Genomic DNA, 22,584 nt, shown 5'->3' with positions numbered 1-22,584 from the left:
TGGCAATATTTATGGAAAGGCATTAGGTCTTTTGTTGATAGAGTCACTATGAGTAATTCTTGACCTGATGGCAATCTCAACATCTATCAAGAGAAAAATGACATCAGAATTGGAGGATGACTCACCAACAGCTTGTGTTATGCAGATAGAACTACTTTACTTGCTAAAAGTTCTGAGAAGTTGAAATTTTTCTGCAGAAGATCAAGGACTGCAGCCTTCAATATGGAATAAATCTCAATCTCAGGAAGACAGAGGTCCTCACGCTGGTGTCAAATAGGCAACATCATGACAGGTGGATAAAGTATTGAAGGTGTCAGCGATTTCATCTTGCTGGGATTAATAGTAAACACTCTTGGTACTAATAAGCAGGAGATCAAGAGTCATATTGTATTGGGAAAGTCTACTGTCAGGAACCTCTTCACATGCTGAAGAGAAAGGATGCCCTTTTGAAGAGTACAGTGCACCTGAGGCAGGCCACAGTCTATTCAGTTACTTGCTATGCATCTGAGAGCTGGATAATAAATAAGGATGTTGTTGTTGTTATGTGCTGTCGAGTCACCTGCGACTCATAGTGACCCTGTGTACAACAGCCCTAAATGCTGCTCTATCCTGTGCCAATCTCGCTGTCTCCAACACACCTACCCTCATTACCACAGTCATTGAATCAATCAATCTCATAGAGGGTATTCCTCTCTTGCACTGTCCTTCCACCCTTCCAAGCATGACGTCCTTCTCCTTGCAGCATGTCCAAAGTATGCCATCAGACAAAGTTTCAGAATCGTTGCTTCCAAGGAGTAGCCTGGTTGAACCCTCTCCAGGATGAACTTGTTCATTTTCTTAGCAGTCCATGGTATATTCAACACACCACTCCAACACCACAGCTCAAAGGTATCAATTCTCCTTTTATCCTCCCTACTCATTGTCCAATTCTCTGATGGATAACAAGTGATTGCAAAGACCATGGCCTATATCAGATGCACTTTAGTCTCCAAAGAGACACCATTGCTCTTCAATACATTGGAGAAGTCCCTAAAAGCAGACTTTCCCATGACAATATGTCTTCTAATTTCCTGGATACTGGTGCTGAGAGTGTTGACTGTGGAGCCAAGCAAACTGAACCTGTCTGTGAACAATCTCAATCTCTTCACCATCAATCTTAATGCTACCAGTTGGTCCAGTAGTGAGAATCTGTCTTCTTGGCACTGAGCCTCAATCCATATTGAAGGCTGCAGTCCTTGACCCTCTGCAGCAGACGCTTCAGGTCCTCCTCAGTTTCAGCAAGGAGGGTTGTGTCATCTGTATAACGCAGATTGTTGATGAATCTTCCTCCAATCCTGAAGAAAAATGTATGGCTTTGAGTTGTGATGTTAGAAATGAAAACTGGCAAAATAACAAACTGAACTGCCAAAATAACAAAGAGATATGTCTTTTTTTTCACATTTAGAGAGATATGTCTTGAGAGATGTGCGTCCTTGGAGGCAAAGATGGTGAAGCTTCTTCTCTCATTCTTTGGGCATGTTGCTAGGAGAGGCTGTTGCTTGAAAAGGATATATCGTGCTTGAAAATGTGGAGGCTCAGAGAAAGAAAGGAAGACTCCCAGCCAGACAGACTGACACAATGACATAATAGTAGGTTCAAGTGTGCTCGAGATGATGAAAGATGGAACAGGATAGGACAGGATTCAGGTCTGTGGTTCATAGGGTCGCTATGAATTATACTCAACTTGACGGCACCTAACAACATAACTGATGCTACTGTTTTCCACAAAGATTAATGTTGTTGCTGTTATGTGTCATGGAGTAGACTCTAAATCACAGCAACCTTCTGAACCTTGCCCTATCCTGTGCCATCATTATCATATCTCATATGGTTAGGTCCATTTTTTGGAGTCACCATAGCAGTTGATCTTATTGAAGTTCTTCCCCTCTTCCTCTGCCACTCTCTACCTTCCCCAGTTGTTTGTGGTTTGTTTGTTTTTTTTTTAATTTTTTTTATTTTCAAGAAATCAACCCTCCTAATAACATGCCCGTAGTGTGTGAGAGAAAGTTTTTCTGTCAGTTCTCTAAAGAGCACCCTGGTACACTTTCACCAAGTGAAATTTCTTTATTCTCTTGGTAGTCCATGAGATAGTTCATACTCTCTGTAACACCACAGCTCAAAGGCATCAGATCTTCCTTGGTCAGTCTTTGTTATTTACCAAGTTTTGTTGCATAAGAATTAATTGAGAAGACCGTGGTGTTTTTTCCAATATTAATTGCCTGCTATACAATTTTTATAGTGCTTTGTGTGTTGTAATTAGAAAAGATTAGTAATGTGGGGAAACCTATTCAAAATAAGTACATTCATCTTAAAAATTTAATCTTTAATTAGATATAAATTAGTTGCCATCTTTTTTGAAATTGTGTGTTTCGTTGTCTTTAATGTTGTTATTTGGTGCAAGAAAACAGATTAAGTCATAGAATGTGCTCTTACTACTGTAGTGTGTATATGTACGTACATACTTCTTTTTGAATTTAAATAAAATTTTTATTTTATACTGGTTTACTACAAAGTTTGCATATACTGTTTTCCACATCTGATCTTTCCAATTTCCTTTTCCCACTCTTTCCTACACCCATGAAATTGTACAAACCTATGACTAAGGACCCCCTTATCTTCACCCTTCTGCTCCCACCACCCCCGCCATTTAGATTCTCATACAAGTTTTATAATAATGGTTTTATACAGTATTTCTTCTTATGGGACTGAGTTAGTTCACTTAGTATAATGTTTTCCAGTCCTTCCCCATTTAGAAAATTTCTACTATGCATGCTGCATAGTATTCAGTTGTGTGAATGTCCCATAATTTCTCAGTCCAGTTGATTATGATTGTACATTTGGGCTGTTTCCATGTTATTGTGATGGCAAATAACACTGCTATAAACACTGGTGTACAAGTCTCCTTTTGTGCCTCAGTTATGATTTTCTTGGGTATATTTCAAACAGTTGAATAGCTGGGTCATATGGAATTTCTATGTTCAGTTGTTTTTTGCTTACAATTTTTTAAAAAAATTGATTCCATTACAAAATTGATATACATTATGTTTCACACTATTATTCATTTATATTATGTTCCATACAGTCATTCTCATCAGTTATGTTTTATAAAGTCAGTACCATTTGATGGGTGGGTGGGGGTGAGGTAGAAAATGGAAGAATCTGTTCTAGAAAACAAAGTATTTTAATCTTGTAAATAAACTAGTATTATTTAAAAAAATCAGTACCATTGGACCTTGCCCATCATTCCCTTTTTGAGGAAACACTGCCTTCCAGAGTGAGTGTACCATTTGACAATCCCACCAACAATGTAGTGCTGTCCTGCTAAACTTTGCCACTGTTACTGGGGTGAGATGGCATCTCATTATGCTTTTGATTTGCATCTCTCTTATTGCTAATGATTTTGAGCATTTCTTCACGTGTCTGTTGGCCATCCAAAAATCTTCTGTGAAAAGTCTTTCCATATTGCCCATTTTGAAATTGTATTATCAGTCGTTTGCTTGTAGAGGCCCTGTAGAATTCTGTAAACTTTGATATGAGACCCTTGTCTGAAATTATTTTGCCAGTTTTTTCCCAGTCAGTAGGCTTTCTTTTTACTCTATTGTGGAAAGTTTTTGATGTGCACAAGGATTTAATCTTTACATGGTCCAATTCATCAATTTCATTCTCTCTAGATTGTGCATTTCTGGCTGTATTTGGCAGTCTCTTTATACCATAGACTAAGCCTTCTAAGCTTGATCCCAGTTGTCTCTGATGGACTTTATGGTTTTTGGCTTTTCTTCCCAATCTCTGATCTAGCTTGACTTGCTTTCTGTGTGTGGTATTGAGATATGGCTCCTGTTTCAAGTTACTGCAGGTAGTTTGCCGGTTTTGCCAGCACCGTTTGTTGAAGAGGATGTCATTTCCCTATTTGATAGGTTTTGTTTCCCTGTTGGAAATCATATACGTACATGCTTATATGCAAATGATATGTATATTTTACGTGTGGGGTGTTTGTTTGTTTGTTTGCCAACTGAGCCCCATAAGAAGATATTTTTTAACATTCCATATTAATATATTTTCCATGTTTTATTTCAAAAGGTACATATGATGGTGACATTGTTTGGTGCCCTCAAATTGACTACATCTCATAACAACTCCATGACCAAGAGATCGGAACCTTGCCCTATCCTGAATCCTACTTACGATCTCTGATATACTAGACGCGCTGTTAAAGCTCCTTAGATAATCCATCTTGTTGGGAGTCATCCTCTCTTTCTCTGCTGCTGTTGTTGTTGTTATGTGTCATCGTGTCGCTTGCGACTCATAGCGACCCTATGTACAACAGCCCTAAACTCTGCTCTGTCCTGTGCCAGTCGCACTGTCTCTGACACACCCATCTCAATTACCCCAGTCACTGAATCAATCCACCTCATAAAGGGTTTTCCACTCTTGTGCCATCCTGCCACCCTCCCAACCACGATGTCCCTCTCCAAGCATCAGTCCCTCCTTACAAGATGTCCAAAGTATGTCAGATGAAAACCCGGAATCCTTGGCTCCAAGGAGTAGCCTGGTTTAACCCTCTCCAGGATGAAACTGTTTGTTTTCTTAGCAGTGCATGGTAAATTCAATGCTCTTCTCCAGCACCACAGCTCAAAGGCATCAGTTCTCCTATCCTCCCTAGACATTGACCAACTCTCTGATGCATAACAAGTGATAGCAAAGACCATGGCCTGTATCAGGTGCACCTTAGTCACCAGAGAGACACCGTTGCTCTTGAGTACTTTAGAGAGGTCCCTAACAGCTGACTTTCCCATCACAATACTTTTTTGTTTGTTTGTTCTTTTTCTTTCCTATTTCTTGGCTACTGGTGCCAAGAGTGTTGACCATGGAGTCAAGCTGACTAAAGTTGTTAACAATCTCAATCGATTCGCCATCCATCCTGATGCTGACAATTGGTCCAGTGGTAAGAATCTTTGTGTTCTTGACATTGAGCCTCAGTCCATACTGAAGGCTGCAGTCCTTGACCCTCTGCAGCAAGCATTTCAGGTCCTTCTCAGTTTTAGCAAGCAAGGTTGTGTCGCCGGCATAATGCAGATTATTCATAGATCTTCCACCAATCCTGACACCACACTTCTCCTCATAGAGCCCAGGCTCTCGGATAATCTGCTCTGCATACAGGTTGAAAAGATATGGAGATAGGACACATCCCTGGAGTACACTTTTCCCAATTTTGAACCATGTAGTCTTTCCCTGCTCTTCTGTTCCCTCTTGTTCCAAATATAGGTTTCACATTGGAATGATCAAGTGTTCTGGGATTCCCATTCTTCTCAGAGTCAGCCAGTTTCTTATGATCCACACAGTCAAACGCCTTTGCATAGTCATTGAAACACAGATAGACATTCCTCTGATATTTCCTGCTTTCAGCTAAGATCCATCTAACATCAACTACAATATCCCTAGGACCATGACTCTCCCTCATTCTCAGCATGAAGTCTTTTCTATATGTATATAACTATGTTTGTGTTTTGTTTGTGTAAGTGTATACACACACACACACACACACACACATATATATATAATATAGACACACATTAGCAAAAATATTGGGTAAAAAAGTGTGAAACATATACCATTTTTTGCCTAAATATACATTAAATAATTGTACCTAATGGGAAAAATGGTTGTAAAAAGAAAATAAACTTACAGACCAACACGCTGTGGAGCTGCCAAAGAAAACCTCTTCTGACAAATGGTGTTTGGACAAGTTGTACTGTTACTGCAAATTCATTTTCTTATTTCTAAGCTAACAGAGCTGGTCTTACATTTCTTGTTTTATTATATACCTCATAAATCTCTGAAATTGCTTTCAGGTATTTTTAGGCCATGCTGTGCCATAAGCAGAATTTTCAAGCATGCATCTTACTTAGTTGCCGTTTGGGCTTCTGGGCAGTATATTTTATATTCTTTGCTTTTTTCCTCCCATCTTGTCAGATAATAGAGCTGCGGGAATGTGATGGGTTTTATTGATAATACAAACTTTAGGGAATTCCGATTTAAATGTATTCTTTCTGGTTTGAAACTGGATCTCAGGAGAAAAAAAAGACAAAAGCATTGATCATAATGTGACTCTTAGTTGTAATAGGCTTTAAAAGATAATTTGTAGAGGAGAGAATATAGAATAGCTCTTAGACATTAACTGTGGTGGATGTGTGGCTCTCTTATCTTTTGCTTTGATATCTTTTCTCAGATAAATAATTCAAAATGTTTCAAAGGATAGCTGCTTCTTTTAATGCTTGGCACTGCAGCTGCACATTAACATTGACAGGAGTTCTGTTCTCTGGCCTTGTCCATCTATTTCAGATGTATATGGCCACTTAGGGTTCATTTAACTCAAGACTTGTTTACTTTGCTTGGTTATATGATTTAGCATTAGAACTAACTGGCTATAGGAAAAACATGTTTATGCAGTGAGCACATTTTGTTTCTTAGTTCAAATTAGCGGAACTGACATCTCTTACTCTCAGGAGAAGCATTTTTTATTTTTAGGTGCTATCTAGCAACTCCGGCACATAACCACCATATATGTGCACGCACAAAGAAATCATGCTTAATCCTCCATCATACTCAACATCTCTATTGAGCATCGGTAGGTCCATTGTTTCAACCACTTTGTTAATTCATTTAAAAGAGAAGCTTCTTTTCCTTCACTGACATCGATCTTCAGAGACTAACCCATCATGACAACACGCCCAAAGTGCCTGTGGTGAAATTCTCACAGTCTTCAATTGTAAGGAGCATACTGATTGTATTTCTGATATCAGTCCCATTCTACAGCAGTGGCACTATGCAGTATTTGTCCTTTGTGACTGAGATATATCAGATATATTTGTCCTTTTGTGACTCAGCATAATGTCCTCGAGGGTCACCCATTTTGAATAATATTGCATGATTAATAATATTACATGATGAATAATAGTGTTTTTCAATGCAGCGTAGTATTCCATTGTGTGAATATACCACAGCTTCTGTATCCATTCATTTGTTGATGGACACTTAGGCTGCTTCCAACTCCTTGCTATTGTGAACAAAGCCGCGATAAATGGTTGTCTTTCTTTTAAGGCAGATTTATTCTCTGACCCTCTACAATATAGTCAATAATCTTTGCAAATTCAAATACATCCATGTATGTTGGCCATCCTTATACATTGCCTAACTTTCTCATATAAATGAGGCAATTGGCGGTACTATCGCTTGAGTTAACTGTGTCTTTGAATGGGAATCCTTACTCTTTAGCATTTTTAAAAATATTTGGCAACAGATTTGTCATTGTAATATGTCATTTGATTTCTTGATAGTTGCTTTCATAGATATTGATATGGATACAAGTAAAATGAAATCCTTGACAACATCCACTTTCCCCCCATTTATTATGATGTTCTTAATTGCTTTATATATAAAGATTTTTTTCTTTCTCTTGATTTGTAATCCATTCTGAGGAAAATTGTCTTTAAGCTGCATTAATAAGTGCTTCAAATTTTCTTTTTTTTAAAGCAAGCAATATTGTGAGATCTACATAAGCTAGGTTGTTAATGAACCATCATTCTCTAATCTGATGACATATTCTTCTTGTAGTCAAGCCTCTCAAATTATTTTGTTAGCATACAGAATCATCAGTAGCTACATCATGCAGATGACACAACCGTGCTTATTGAAAGTGAAGATGACTTAAAGCGCTCACTACAGGAGATGAAAGAATACAATGTTCAAAATGGATCTCAATGCCAAGAAAACAAATTTTCATCACTGGCCCAGTAGGCAACATCATTAGGAGATGAAGAAAAGACTGAAATGTTCAACAACTTCATCTTGCTTGGATCCACAACTAACACTATTTGTACCATCAGTCAGGAAATGAGGAGACATATTTAACTGGGAAAGTCTGGGGTCGGAGATGTCTCTAAATTATTGAAGACCAATGATGTTAGTTTGAGGACTAAAATGCATCTCATTCAAGTGATGATCTTTTCAGTCACTTGCTATACATATGATCTGGACAGTGTATACAGATGACAGTGCTAGAGATGAGTCCTGAATCCCATAGACTGACAAAAGAACAAACAGTAGCTAGACTACTCCTTGGAGGCAAAAATAACAAAGTTTTGTCTCACATACTTTGGGCATGTTGCTAGGAAATACTACTTGGAAAAGGACATTATACTTGGAAAGGTGGAGAGTCAGCAGAAGAAAGGAAGACTTTCAACCTGATGGATTGACACGATGACTTCAGCAATAAACTCGATTATATCAGATATTATGAAGATTACATAGGTTAGGACAGGGTTCAGACCCTTTACTTGAAGGTAAAAATCCAGATTACAAATCCAGTTCTGTAATTTCAAGACCTAAATTCTATATTGCTTAATATTCATGTTCTGGCTTTGTTCTTCAGTCAGTGATCCCTTTTTAAAAGGAAGAACAAATAGTCTAACAACAAAACAAAAATAACAAGTGAAGACTAATAGGAAAGTGACAGAGATAATTTGCAAGTCATTACCATACCACCCTATAGCCAGAACTTCATTGGTTTTTAATGAGTCTCTATAACTGCTCTGTGCATAATTCTAAAACCATTGCATATGCTGTATAGTTTTGCCTTAAGCAACTATAAAATTCTAGGTCCTTAATGACATGGCTAGAAATTCCAGTGGTCAAGATTAGAGAAGAGCAGTGTTAAAGGGAGCCTGCAGGTTTAATTACTGAATAGTGCAGTGCCATGATTAGGAACTCCTGTCTACTTACTTTTGGTTCTTGACTAAGCTGAATGTCATTGGAAAAGGTACATCAACCCTTTTATTTAGTGTGGTGAGGATGACAGAACTTTGATTCACTTACCTTGGCTAAGTCATCAGGAAAGATCCATCACTAGGAGAGGACACTATATTTGGTAAAAATAGTGCTGGGTTATTGAACCAATGGTAATAGTGGACTTAAGAATATCAATAGTTAGGAAGATGATAGAGGTCTAGATACTGTTGTTCTGTTATACATCAAGTCTTCATCACTTCATGTGATGGCGAGCTGACTCATTTTCAACACCAGGTCTAGGTTTCAGTTCAGCATTAAAATCTAAATTAACTAGCAAAGTTTGCCTTCCACCAAACAAGCATCCAACATGTTATAAGTCAGCTCCTTTTTCAAGCATCTGGCAAGAAGAGCATACACCCTGAACTGTGGCCTTGATCTCAGGGCTCCTCTTCTTAGAGCTTACCACAGTTTCTCCAAAGCAATGCCACAGTCTTTCCAACACCATCATCAGGGTCTCGCCAATAAAGTCTACTCCAGTCTCCCTCTGATCTTGCCACCACAAGTCTTGCTCACCTCAAGTCTTGCTGCCTAGTGTGGGAAGTACTCTTTCTCTTATCCTAGGCCCACAGCTATTGGTGATTTGCGAGACCATGTGCGTAAAGTTAAGGTAGCCAGAAACCAAAGAGTGCTAACTAAAGGCTTTTTAAAACACACCAATTTTTAGGCTAATGCCAGAGTGATGATAGTATGACCAGAGAGCAGGGAAGTCAGGAGGATTCAACTAATCTCATGCAAAGTGTTCTACAGAACCTGGCACATAGGAAGTTCTACAAGAATGCCTGCTATCTTACCACCTTTGGCCCTTAATGCCCTAGCACCACTCAAGGGGACAGGCTGGATCGGCCCCACAGCTGTTACCTCAATTCCCCTGCCTCACTAGATCAATCCTATTCTACCATAATCATTAGCTGGGTTTGCTGAGAATTAAGGCTTCCAAAGTTAACATATTTGCTTTTCTTAAAATTAAATTTTATTCAAGTGCATCTGATCTGTCTTAGAAAAGAAAACATGTTAATCACATGTTTAAATATGCTTAATCTTGCCAGTAAACTTTGCAACCGGGCACTTTGATCATCCTAAAGGCTTAATGAATGAACAGAACTAAAATTAGAGGATTTGCTAGACAAATACAGCAGGCAAGGCAGGAGGGAATGCAAAAGACCTTTACTACATCCATCTCTTATTTGGTTTGTAGAAGCTCTTTACAACCAGGGAGTTAAAATCCTCCTTCCTATAATAAGTAGTTTGAGAAACCAAGAATGAATACACTGAAATCCAGTATGGTTTTCCAAGCATCTATTTAAGATCAGATGCTATGTATGTTACAAATCGGGGGGCGGGGGGAGGAATTGCCTTTTTAAAAAAATTGTTATTTTAATAAAAGTTTTCAGAAAAGTTGGATTTTTATTCATTCATTGTTGCACATTTTCCTCCCTACCATCCCAGTTCACTTTGTAAAAAAAAAAAAAAAAATCATTCATTGTTGATAATTTCCTCCTTCTCCTAACTCCTCCCCAAATCTACGCACCTCTTATTCAGTACTAATAAGTTTTATAAAGTATTGTGTTCTTTTGTTTTTTGGGTTGTTGGTTGTGGGGTTGTTTTTTTGTTGTTTGTTTTGTTTAATGAAATACAACGGTCCTATTACTTGTTTGAAAGCATTCACTGCTTGTTCACGCAGATGTGACTGTGCCCCAGGATACTCAGGCGAGCGTTGCGAAATCAATATTGATGACTGTAAAGACAACAAATGTCAAAATGGAGCCCGCTGCACTGACGCAGTGAATGGCTATGCCTGCATCTGCGCCACCGGATACAGGTAAATGCAGAAAGGTAGAGTCTCTGTCTTGAGTTAGGTCTTAACAGGACTCAATTGACATTGGCCGTTCAGTTACCCCAAAACAATGAATATGTATTTTTTGCTATTTACTCTTTAGTGGCTTGTTCTGTGAGTTTCCTCTACCCATGGTCTTCCCTGGTACCAGCCCTTGTGATAATTTTGATTGTCAGAATGGAGCTCAGTGCATCACCAGGACAAATGAGCCGATATGCCAGTGTTTACCGGGCTACCAGGGACAGAAGTGTGAAAAGTTGGTCAGTGTGAATTTTGTAAGCAAAGAATCTTATCTTCAGATCCCTTCAGCCAAAGTTCAGCCTCAAACAAACATCACGCTTCAGGTAAGATTCCTCATCCCTACCCTAGACTCCAAGAGAGAGTTGATCTGATACTGTGTAAAAGATTGGACATACAGGGTCACTTCTCAGTGATATTCTTAAAAAAAAATAAATTTAAAGGATATTTGATGCAACATCAGAGAATGTTCTTTGAGTGAAAAACTCCATTAATTCTTTAACATTTCTGTTTTCAAATCTAAGTGAGAGCCAGAATTTGGGTTTGTTTCAATCATTTAATGGTCCTACGACAATTCACAGAGAGCTCTGGTGGCTTAGGGGTAAGGATTTACATTGCCAGTCCAAAGGTAGATAGTTCAAACACACCTGCTGCTCCACAAGAGAAAAATGAACAATCTCCTGTGTGATTTTACCTGCCTCTGAAAAGCTACGTGAGGACAATGGGTCAGTTCTGACTTGCATGACAGATTACAGCAATGACATCAGAGTTTTGTTGCTCAACTACTAGCCAAAACGATTGGCCATTCCAACCTAACCAGGAGTGCTCCCCCCCCAAAAAAAAGTCTTGGCTGTCTGCTTCCCAAAGGCCATAGCCTTGAAATCTCTCTGGAACGCAGTTCTACTCTGAGATAGATGATGTCCTATTGAATCAAAACACACTCAGCAGCATTTAACACCATGACCAAGGCCTTTTGTTCAATTGTGGTTATTGCTTTGGTTACAGTTCAGGATTGTTAGTAGGGAAACGTGGCTCTGAGTACAAAGTTCAGGAAGAGAGCACTAGCTGATGTGACAGGTCACTTCAGCACAATATGCAACCAGGACCTTGAAGCTGCATCTGGAACCTTTGTGAACTTGCATGAAAGCACAGAACAGATTTTCACTTGTGCCAACCAATCACAGTGGACAACTGATCAAGTCTCTCCAGCATGAGTGACTTTGAAGAGCTTGCTGTTTTTGGCTGCCTCAGGTCGGAACTGACTCATAATTGACCCTACAGTGAGTTTACAGAGGCTGTAAATTGACAGAAAGAGACTGCTCATCTTTCTTCCATAGAGTGAGTCATGGGTTTGAACTGCTTGTCTTTGGATTGGCAGTGCAACTCCTTACCACAGGGCCACCAGATATCCTTAGAAGGAGCTTAGATTATATCTAAAAAATAAAAGGTTATAACTTCTGGTTTGATTTACTTGTGCTATTCCTACTCATAGCAACTCTGTGTGTCAGAGTAGAAAACCATACGGTTTTCAATGACTAATTTTTTTAAGTAGATTTCCAAGTCTTGCTTCGAAAGCTCCTCTGTATTGACTTGAACTAATAACCTGAAAGTATTAACCATTTTGCATCCTAGGGACCCAATGACTAGATTAGAGATCATTTTCCTGGGATCTATGGGGTGAATCTGTGTGCCTATTTTCTCTGTTTAGCAGAATATTTTTAAAGTATCTTGAATGAATATTTTGTCCCATTTCCCATGACCCACATCCTTTAGTTTATTTACACTAATGTTCAAGTAATGGAGAAAGGATTCTATTGAAATCATGATGAATGAGGCCGGGAAACATGTCTGGCCTTTTTGAAGAGCCAGCCTCCCTGCCTTCCAGAATTAATTTGTACCAGATGGATATGAAATGTGACAGTGATATTCCCAACCTGAAACCCTAATTCGGATTTAGCTACTCCTTCAGAAACCCAAAAGGTCTAGAGATACAGGTACAATCAGAGATACACACACACTCACCCCCTGTGTATTGAATAATTATGAAGAAAGAAGTTGGTATTTAATGAAAAATGAGAATCAGTGTTGAACATTGTTGTCATCTTTTAGATACACAGGAACGTCCATCAAAGAAGCAGGTAAGTGGAGATACCAGGAAAGATCTGAAAACATCAGAGCACTTAAGCATATGTTAGCGTCTTTTTAAAAACATGTGTGAATTATTGACACAGCAAAGTCATTTAGCCCTATCAAGCATCTTTCAAGTAATAATTTCAGCACTCATCTTTCTTGTTGATGACAGTCGTTTGGTTGATGGTACATCCTAGTAATGCCACGGTTGCCTCCTGTTAGATCGCCACGGACGAAGACAGTGGGATCCTCCTGTATCAGGGCAACAGACAGCATGTGGCGGTAGAGCTCTACCGGGGACGCGTGCGTGCCAGCTACGATACCGGCACTCAGCCCATTTCTGCCATTTACAGGTGAAGATCTCTGTTACTGGGAAAGGTGAAAACAATATTTTGGTGCAGAACCACTTCCCCCTAGATAATTTTTGGAGTGAGGAGTGAACAATTTGCTTATAGGGTTTGTGCTAAATGGACTAGCTAGGAGCTTAGTAAAAATAGTAGGCACGTTTAACATAATGCTGCAAATGACGGCAAATTATGTTTCAAAGCACAGTTGACAATTTAAAAGTGTGCGGCAATGTTTTAAGGGAGATCATTTGAGACGTGATTAGCGGAGGACCCTTAACAAAGATGTAGTGCAGAAACCGGGACTCGTAAGGAGATTGTATTATTCGGTGCTGTCACGTCGACTATGACTTATAGTGATCCTATGAACAATAGAGCAAAACTTTCCCCTATGTTGTACCATCTATCCTCAGAATATCCACCATATGAAAGCCCATTGTGATCAGTGTACCAGTCCATCTTGTTGAGGGTCTTTCTCTTCTTCATTGACTCTCCCTCTCTCCAAGGGTTATGTCCCTTTCCTAGCAACATGCCCAAAACATGTGAAACAAAGCTTTACCTCTTTGCTTCCAAGGAACGCTCTGTTTGCATTTTCTCGAAGATAAATCTGTTATTTCAGCAACCCATGGGATATTCCGTTCTCTTCTCCAACACCTATTCTTCTTCTGTCATTTTTATTCATTGTTCAGCTTTCACATGCATAGCAGGTGATTGGAAAGGCTTGTGTCAGGTGGGGATAGTAGCTCCTGAAGATCTAATTCAAGATGCCTAATACAATGAGTGGTTTGAACTTAACTTGTAAACATATTTATTAACCAACTACTGTTTGTCAAAAAAGAAGTTGCCAGTGATTTGCTTTATTTGGATCCACAATCAATACCCATTGCAACAGTAGTAAAAAATCAGAGCATATGTAACATTGGGGAAGTCAGACGTCAAGGATCTTTCCAAAGTGCTCGAAAGTAAGTATGCCAGTTTAAAGTGCACTTGATTGAAACCAGGGCATGTCAGTCTAAAGTCTAAGGTACAACTGCTTGCTAAGCATGGTCTTCTCAATTGCTTGCTAAGAAGCTGTCCATCTGAAAGCTGAACAATGACTAAAGATGACAGAACAATAGATGCCTTTGAATTGTGGTGCTGGAGAAGAATACTGAACACATCGTTGGCTGTCAAAAGAATAAACATATATGTCTTGGAAAAGGTGAAACCAGGTTGTCCCAGGGAGGGCAAGGATTGATGCTCTATCTCAAATACTTTGGACATATTGCCAGGAAGGCAATTACATGGAGAAGAACTTCATACTTGGAAGAGTAGGGTGTTAAAGAAGGAGAGAAAGACTTCTGATGAGATAGAATGACAAAGAAACTATGGCAGTGATTGTCAACTGTGCCAGAAAGGATGATGTTGGCTCTGGATAGGACAAGGTTTAGAACCATTCGTCATAGGATCCCTATGAGTCATGATCAACTCAATGGCACATAACAAGAGCATTTTCATTTGTTTCCTGTGCATCTGGAACCTGAGGATTGTATAAGGATGGCAGAAGATTTGCTATCTTTCACTTGTGGTGTTAAAGAAGTCTGTCTTGGAGGAAGGTAAAACAGAGTCCTCCTTAGAGGGAACGATGGTGAAACTCCAAACGTCAGACATGTTATCAGGAGAGATCAGTCCTTGAAAAAGGACATCATAATAGGAAAGATGGAAGGGGACAAAATCCAGAGAGGAGGACCTTCCATGGCTTGACACCGTGACCATAAGATGAGGTTGGGCACAGGTGCTGAAGAAGGTAAGGGCCAGCTTTGTGGTTCATAGGGTGGCTATGGGTTGTAGTTGACGAGATGTCACCTGACAATAACAATAATTGTGTACTAAGGGATATTAATTCTAATCCATAGAGATTTTCTTGTTTGGTGAAATAGAAGGCCAGGGAAACCTTCAGTGGGATGGGCTGATTCAGAAGCCACAACAATAGACTCAAACGTACCCAACAATCTCTCAGATGGCAGAAGGTCAGGCCATGTTTTGCTTGGCTGTACGTTAAGTCTATTTGTCAGAGTTGACTCCAAGGTATCTGATGGCATGCAGTCTGAGCTCTAGAGAATCAAAGTCCAAGTACTATGGATCTAAACATTATGAAGGCAGTCTAGATCATTAATGCTTATGGACGTGTAAGAATAATATTGGAGGCAACTAAATAATTCCATTGAGGAGTTTACTGAAAACGTATTTCTATTGGTGAATTGAAGCCATGACAGGGTGATACATGTGGGTTCTAAATCTTGGCAGACATGAAAGCCTACTCCTCTGATTATTTTTGTTGGGTTTTTTTGCATGAGACTAAACATCAGTTAGGGGGTGTCTAGTGGTAAAGAATTGTCCTGCCAACCCAAATGCATGCCTCTCAAGACCTCCACCTTCTCCTCAAGAGAAAGATGGCCAGTTCCTTCAATTTGACAGCACAGTTCCTATACTGGGTAATGCCAGTTCCCTGGCTTTCTGTGAGCAGCTCATTTCTTTGCATACTTAAACATCTGCTACCCCAAAGAGCAGGTGTCACAAAGTTATGTGCTTGTATTACAAGTCAATGTTTCCAACCACATAACTGAAATCAATCAAGAAGGCGAAGTATAAGAAGGAAAAGTCTTGACATAATCAGAATTTTTAGGGGAGCATTCCTCTGTGACAAATAGCCTTCTCGTTGTTGTTGTGTGTCATGGAGTTGCCTTTGACTCAAAGCAACAACCCCAAATGATGGAGAAGAAGTACCACGTAGGATTTTCTATACTGTAATCTTTACAGAAACAATCAGCAGTGACTGATAGAGGTTTTAACTTCCAAATTTAGGGCAAGGAGGTGAGCATTCAACCCATAGGTTCACCAGGGTATTGTACATAAAGCTTTCATGTTTGTGGAGTGATCGGCATGATTGTGACTGGTATAGCCTAAAAAAAATCTTAATCAAAACTTGATTGCATATGCTCACTTCTCCCTAGATACTTGCCCAGGGTTTAGCCAGAATGCTTGATTTGTTGTTTTGTTTTTTGGTTTGTAAAAACAGATGTCTGAAAAATGACGTAACATTTTCTTCTCCTTTAAATATCGATTGACATTGTTGTTGTTGTTATGTGCCGTCATCTCATATGATCCTATGCAAAACAACCCTAAACCTCACTTTAGCCTGTGCCAATCTCACTGTCTCTGACATACCTAACCCTACCCCAGTCACTGAATCAATCCATCTCATCGAGGATCTTCCTCTTCTGTGCTGTCCCTCAACCCCCTCAAGCATGACATCCCTCTCTAAGGACTGATCTGTCCTTGTAATATGTCCAAAGTATGTCAGACAAAGTTTCAGAATCTTTGCCTCCAAGGAGCAGCCTGGTTTAGCCCTCTCTGGGATGAACCTGTTTGTTCTCTTAGCAGTCCATGGTATATTTAATACTCTTCTCCAACACCACAGCTCAAAGGAATCAATTCTTCTATCATCCCTAGTCATTGTCCAGTGTCCAGCTCTCTAATGCATAACAAGTGATTGCAAAGACCATGGTCTATATCAGGCACACCTTAGCCTCCAGACTGACATCATTGCTCTTTAGAACTTTGGAGAGGTCTCTAACAGCAGACTTTCCCAACGCGGTATGTCTTTTAATTTCCTGGCTGCTGGTCTCAAGAGTGTTGATTGTGGAGCCAAGCAAACTAAAGCTTTTTACAGTCTCAGTCTCTTCACCACCCATCATGATGCTTCCAATTGGCCCAATGGTGAGAATCTTTGTTTTCTTGATATTGAGCATCAATCCTTATTGAAGGCTTCAGTCCTTGACCTTCTACAGCAAGCGCTTCAGGTCCTCCTCTTTTTCAGCAAGCAGGGTTGTGTCATCTGCATAATGCAGATTGTGGATGAATCTTCCTCCAATTATGATGCCACATTTCTCCTCATAGAGCCCAGCCTCCCGGATAATCTTTTCTGCACATAGATTGAAAAGGTCTGGAGATAGAACACATTCCTGGTGTAGAAAATAATATATGTGGTGAACAACGTGCATCTATAGCTCAAACATGGTGGGCTACCATTTAGTGGGCATTGATTAAGTTCAAAAATAAAGACAAAAAAACAGAAACCCACTGTCATTGAGTTGATTCCTACTCATGGCAACTCCTCGTCAGGCCTCTGAACCTGCAAATCCTTATGGGAAGATAAAGCCCTTTTTCTCTCTGGAAGCGGCTGGTGGACTCAAACCTATCACCATTTAGTTAGTAACCATACCAGCCATCCACTACGCCACACACTATGACATAAAACCACCCAATGCCATTGAGCCAATTCCAATTCATTGCTGCCCTCCACCAGGTTTTTGAGACTATAAAATCCCAATTGAAGACTGCCCTTTGTGCTCCTATAGAGTGACTAGAGTGAGCAGTGCAATTGAACTGCTCACCTCTCAGCAAGAACTATAGCACATTCACTACGACACTAAGGCTCCTTTTAAGCAGGGAGATAGTGTCCTCTACACTATTGGCATTAGTCCTGTAGCAATGTATTTTAGAAGCCTTGGTCCCTTGCTTGATTTCTTATAACACTGCTTTAAGTAGATGTCTGTTATAGTCATCAATATAACTTGATAAGTTATTTTGATGGTGAACTAGTCCACAGGAGAATTTTGAGAACATGGGAACAAAACAATTACAATTACTGGTTCCCAATTTTAATACAGTAGTTTTTTCATTTTCAAATGGCAATGAGTTAAAATCAACATTTTATATATTACTTAGCCTTAAATGACACCATCTCCATTTGTTTCTGCTGGTTTGAAAATTGCAAGAAAAGCTGTGGTTCAGTTTTGGTTTTTGTTATAGTCTATTTTGTTTTATTTCATAAAATCAAATAGCCTAAACTTCCCAGAAATTATAGCAAAAAGACTCTTGAGGCTAACTTACTCAAACTAGCATTGTCATAAAATATGCACAAAATATTCCTAAATATGCCTTATAAGCCAAAGTGATTATTTCCAAATGAGGATTTACTGAAAAGTGCTTATTTTTTGTTTCTGTTAACTGCCATTTTTGCCTAACAAATAAGAGTGTGTGTAGCTGTGACATTTATAATGGTCATATCATATTGCATACTTCTGTATGAATCAGAAGTCCACACGTCTGTTGGAACATCATCTAGTCGAGAAATTTACTGTGAAGTCCAGGACAAACATAGTTTTCATTTAACCCCTCATTGGTATACCATATCAAGTAAATCCATATATTATTTTTCAATAGAAGATAAACAAAGAAGCATAATTATCTACTGTATTTTCTGAATATGAAGGAGCACTGGTGGCTTCTTGGTAAGGAGTTGTGCTTCCAACCCAAAGGATTTGCTGCCTCTGAAAACCTGCTGGGGAGTCCACTATGAGTCAGTTCCAACTCGATGATGATACATGACCACTTACGAATGTGTGTGTGTGTGTGTGTGTGTGTGTGTGTGTGTGTGTGTGTGTGTGAGAGAGAGAAAGAGAGAGAGCACATGTGAGAGAGACTGTAGGTGTGTTTGTGGTTTTCCAGATTGGAATGAATGTTGTTATTGCAATTAGGTGCCATTGAGTTGAGCATGACTCAGAGTGACCCTGTGAGCAACAGCTCTCAAACTTGTTCTAGCCTGTTTTCTCCTCACAATCTCTCACACTTGAGCCCATTGTAGCAGTTACTGTGTCTATCCATCTAGTTGAGGATATTCCTCTCTTTCACTCTCCCTCAACCTTTCTAAGCATGATGTCCCTCTCCAAGGAATAGCCTCCCCTAGATACATTCCCCGAGTATATAAGATGAAGCTTTATCGTCTTTACCTCCAAGGAACACTCTGGGTACACCTTCTCCAAGACATGTCTCGTTATTTTGGTAGTCCATGATGATTGCCAGTACTCCTCTCCAACTCCAGAACTCAAAGACATCAGTTCTTTTCCTGTCACCCTTATTCATTGGCCAGTTCTCAGATGCATAGCAAGTGTTGAAAATGCCATGGCTTCAGTCAGACACACGAGTTCTCAAGCTGACATGATCGCTCCTCAACAGTCTAGAGACGTTACTGAATACAGACTTTCCCACTGCAGCGCATCTCCTGATCTCCTGACTGTTGGTAACAAGAGTATTGATTAGGGATCCAAGTAAGATGAAGTTGTTGACAGTTTCTGTCTTTCTCCATAGAAACAGAGAACTGTCAAAAAACATACCTTCTCTCTTAATTTATTATTGTTGTTGTTTCAGTTATGTGCTGTCAAGTCACCTGCGACTCATAGAGACCCTATGTACAACAGCCCTAAACCTTGCTCTATCCTGTGCCAATATAATTGTCTCTGAAACACCTACCCCCAATGCCCCAGTACCTGAATCAATCCATCTCATTGAGGGTCTTCCTTTCTGGTGCTACCCCTCCATCATACCAAATATAACATCTCTCTCCAGGGACTGGCCCCTCTTTGAAACATGTCCAAAATATGCCAGATGAAACTTCTCCAGCACCACAGCTCAAAGGCATCAATTCTCCTTCTATCATCCCTAGTCATTGTCCAGCTCGCTGATGTAATTGCAAAGACAATGGCCTGTAAAAGGCGTGTCTTAGTCTCTAGACTGACATCATTGCTCTTCAGTACTTTGGAGAGGTCTCTGACAGCAGACTTTCCCAATGCAATTCGTCTTTTAATTTCCTGGCTGCTGGTACCAAGAGTGTCAATTGGAGATGTTGAGAATGTACAGACTGAAACATACACCAATTGGACCATTTCTGTGCTTACAATTTAGTGACATTGATCACATTCTTCAGGCAGTGAAACCACTGTTAGACCGACCTTCTCCTGGCTGTTTTCCCCATCAGCATAAAGTCGCTATTTCCTTAAAGTTCCTATCTAGTTCTTAAACGATTGCCATGCTAGTGGTGGAATTTTTTTAGTAGTTCAGTTAAGCTGTTTGATTTTAAGACTTCGGGGATATTGTGTAATAGACATGTTTACAACAACAAAAAAGTGTAACTGCTGAGCTTGCTTTTGTACAACCAAAAATCCTCATGAGATTTGGTTGCTTGGTTTGGAAGTTTAGAATCCTGGTTTCATGGAACATTCTAGTTAATTATTCCAAATAGCATGTTTAGTGTTTCTGTCCTACTTCCTAGCACATGGCATAGTGTCAGGGATCTTAAAAGCTTGCAAATAGCCATCCAAGTCCCACCAATTTGTTTCTGTTCACATGGAACAACAGAAGAAGAGGAAGTGTCAAGGATGACAAGAGGACGGAAAGTATGTGGAGAATTAACTCCGTAAACAATTGCCTACAATGTCATGAGCCCAGAAGGACTGGAAAATTTCTGAAGATTTTTATCAATGATTGTATAAAGGAGCCCTCATCAAGAGGGAAGGAAATACAGAACAGAATTTCAAATACTCCCAGATTCTTGGATATTTTTGCACAATAGGGCCTCACAGAACACCCTAAAACTATTCCTCTTAGGAAAAATAGTTAAATTTTATACCAAAAATGTTAGCATCTTTTAATACATTAGAAGAATCTAGTATTTGATAGGTATGACTTCATTGTAGATGGGTGATCAGAGCTAGGGTTGCCCATTATTTATAGAAACTTGGGCAAGGTGCTTAATCTTTCTGTGACTCTCTATATAACATGTCACTTTACATATTTATTTGTCTTGTAAATAACAACATAGCACTACCCTACAAAGTCATTATGAAGATTATAAATTCAACCATGTATGAAATGTAAGAAACAAGCAAAAATAAAACCAGTGCATAATATATAATAAAAGCTAAAAAAGATATTATGTTTTAATCATCATTAAGGGGCACTGGTGGCCTAGTGGCAAGAAGCTGTGCTGTAATCCCAAAGGCATGCGGTTCGAGGCCACGACCTGCTCCACTGGAGAAGAATGGGCAATCTCCTCCCATGCAATGAACTCTGAAAACCCACCAGTGGGTCAGCTATGTGTAGGTTCAGGTTCAGACTCTGTGGTACAAAACAGCAATAAGAACAATCAGCATTATTGTTAAAATGTAAGAATTCTGCCTTTTCAATTATCAAAACACTGGGCTAATCACAAGGTTAGTGATAGGGATTAAAACAAAAGCTGGTGATGGGACCTGCCGGCTGTTTTGGGGGAGGAGGAGGAGCTTTCTGCTCCTATAAAGATTGTTGTTGTTGTTGTTGTTGTTGTTGTTGTTATGTGCCGTCGAGTCATTTGCGACTCATAGCGACCCTATGTACAACAGCCCTAAACCATGCTCTACCCTGTGCCAACCTCATTGCCTCTGACACACCCATCCCGAGTACCCCAGTCACTGAATCAATCCATCTCATAGAGGGTCTTCCCCTCCTGCACTGTCCCTCCACTCTACCCAGCATGATGTTCCTCTCTAAAGACCTGTCTCAAAAAAAAATAATAATAATAAAAATAAAAAAATAAAGACCTGTCTCTCCTTACAACACATCCAAAGTATGTCAGACGAAGCCCCAGAATCCTTGCCTCGAAGGAGCAGCCTGGTTTAATCCTCTCTACAATGAAACTCTTTGAGGTAGTTCTACTCTGTCTTAAACATACTCTGTCTTAAACAGAAGGCATAACAAGTGTAAAGGCCTGACCTCCACTAACACAAGGAGGACTAATCCCCACGCACAACACCCATAGCACAAAGCTGATTCCCATGAGGTCACCTATGCCCCGTGCTCTCACACCTGCTTCGGGCAGTTTGCATGCCAATCCTCCCTCCCAGCGTTCTTGTTCTGTCTCTGGACTCATGGATCAGCTGCCATGGCCACAGGGAACTCAACCATATTGGCGATGATGAGGTTTATTAGGGAAATTAACAGATTACAGTTTCAATTGGAAACAGAAGGCAATTCTTTTGTCAGGGCAGTTCCTCAAGTGCTTTGACCTTCATCTTTGGGACTTTAGGACAGCATGACAAGGCTCCTTTAGGACTTCCAGTCCTCCAGAAAAGTTGGCAAAAGCTCCTAACTCTGGTTCCCCGATCAGCTCCGTCCCATTTCAATCTCTAGTCATTCCCACGTGCTGTTCTCATCTAGGTCATAGGCTCAGTGGTGCAGGAATCTTTGTGACCCAGAAAGGCATGAGCTGCATTCTCTGTTTGTATTGCACCTTCAGAAATATGCTTTGGTTTTCTTAGGCAGACACAGTAAGCAGCAGAGGACATAAGCCAGTAAAAGGGACATTTGCCTTTAGGTCATCACCTTATGATATGATACTGTGTCCTTTGGTGAGCAAGGAGAAATAGCGACCCTATGTATAACAGCCCTAAACTCCGCTCTGTCCTGTGCCAATCGCACCGTCTCTGACACTCCCATCCCAATTATCCCAGTCACTGA

The 22,584-nt window shown here is 39.9% G+C and overlaps 1 protein-coding gene across 1 annotated transcript in view; it reads left to right on the top strand.

Moving 5' to 3' along the window:
- SLIT2 (slit homolog 2 (Drosophila)) overlaps positions 1-22,584 on the top strand; it is a 632,406-nt gene that overhangs the window by 561,870 nt on the left and 47,952 nt on the right. Inside the window, exons 31-33 of the mRNA XM_006884512.1 lie at positions 10,565-10,702; positions 10,821-11,061; positions 13,088-13,218. Of these exons, the coding sequence (XP_006884574.1) occupies positions 10,565-10,702; positions 10,821-11,061; positions 13,088-13,218 (510 nt within the window). The remainder of the gene's footprint in view (positions 1-10,564; positions 10,703-10,820; positions 11,062-13,087; positions 13,219-22,584) is intronic.

The sequence above is a fragment of the Elephantulus edwardii genome, unplaced genomic scaffold (assembly GCF_000299155.1).
Source record: "Elephantulus edwardii isolate Elephantulus edwardi_28Jun2011 unplaced genomic scaffold, EleEdw1.0 scaffold00035, whole genome shotgun sequence".
In the NCBI taxonomy this organism is placed as follows: domain Eukaryota; kingdom Metazoa; phylum Chordata; class Mammalia; order Macroscelidea; family Macroscelididae; genus Elephantulus; species Elephantulus edwardii.
Note: the sequence above shows the minus strand (reverse complement) of the source record. Positions and strands in the feature narration are given on the sequence as shown.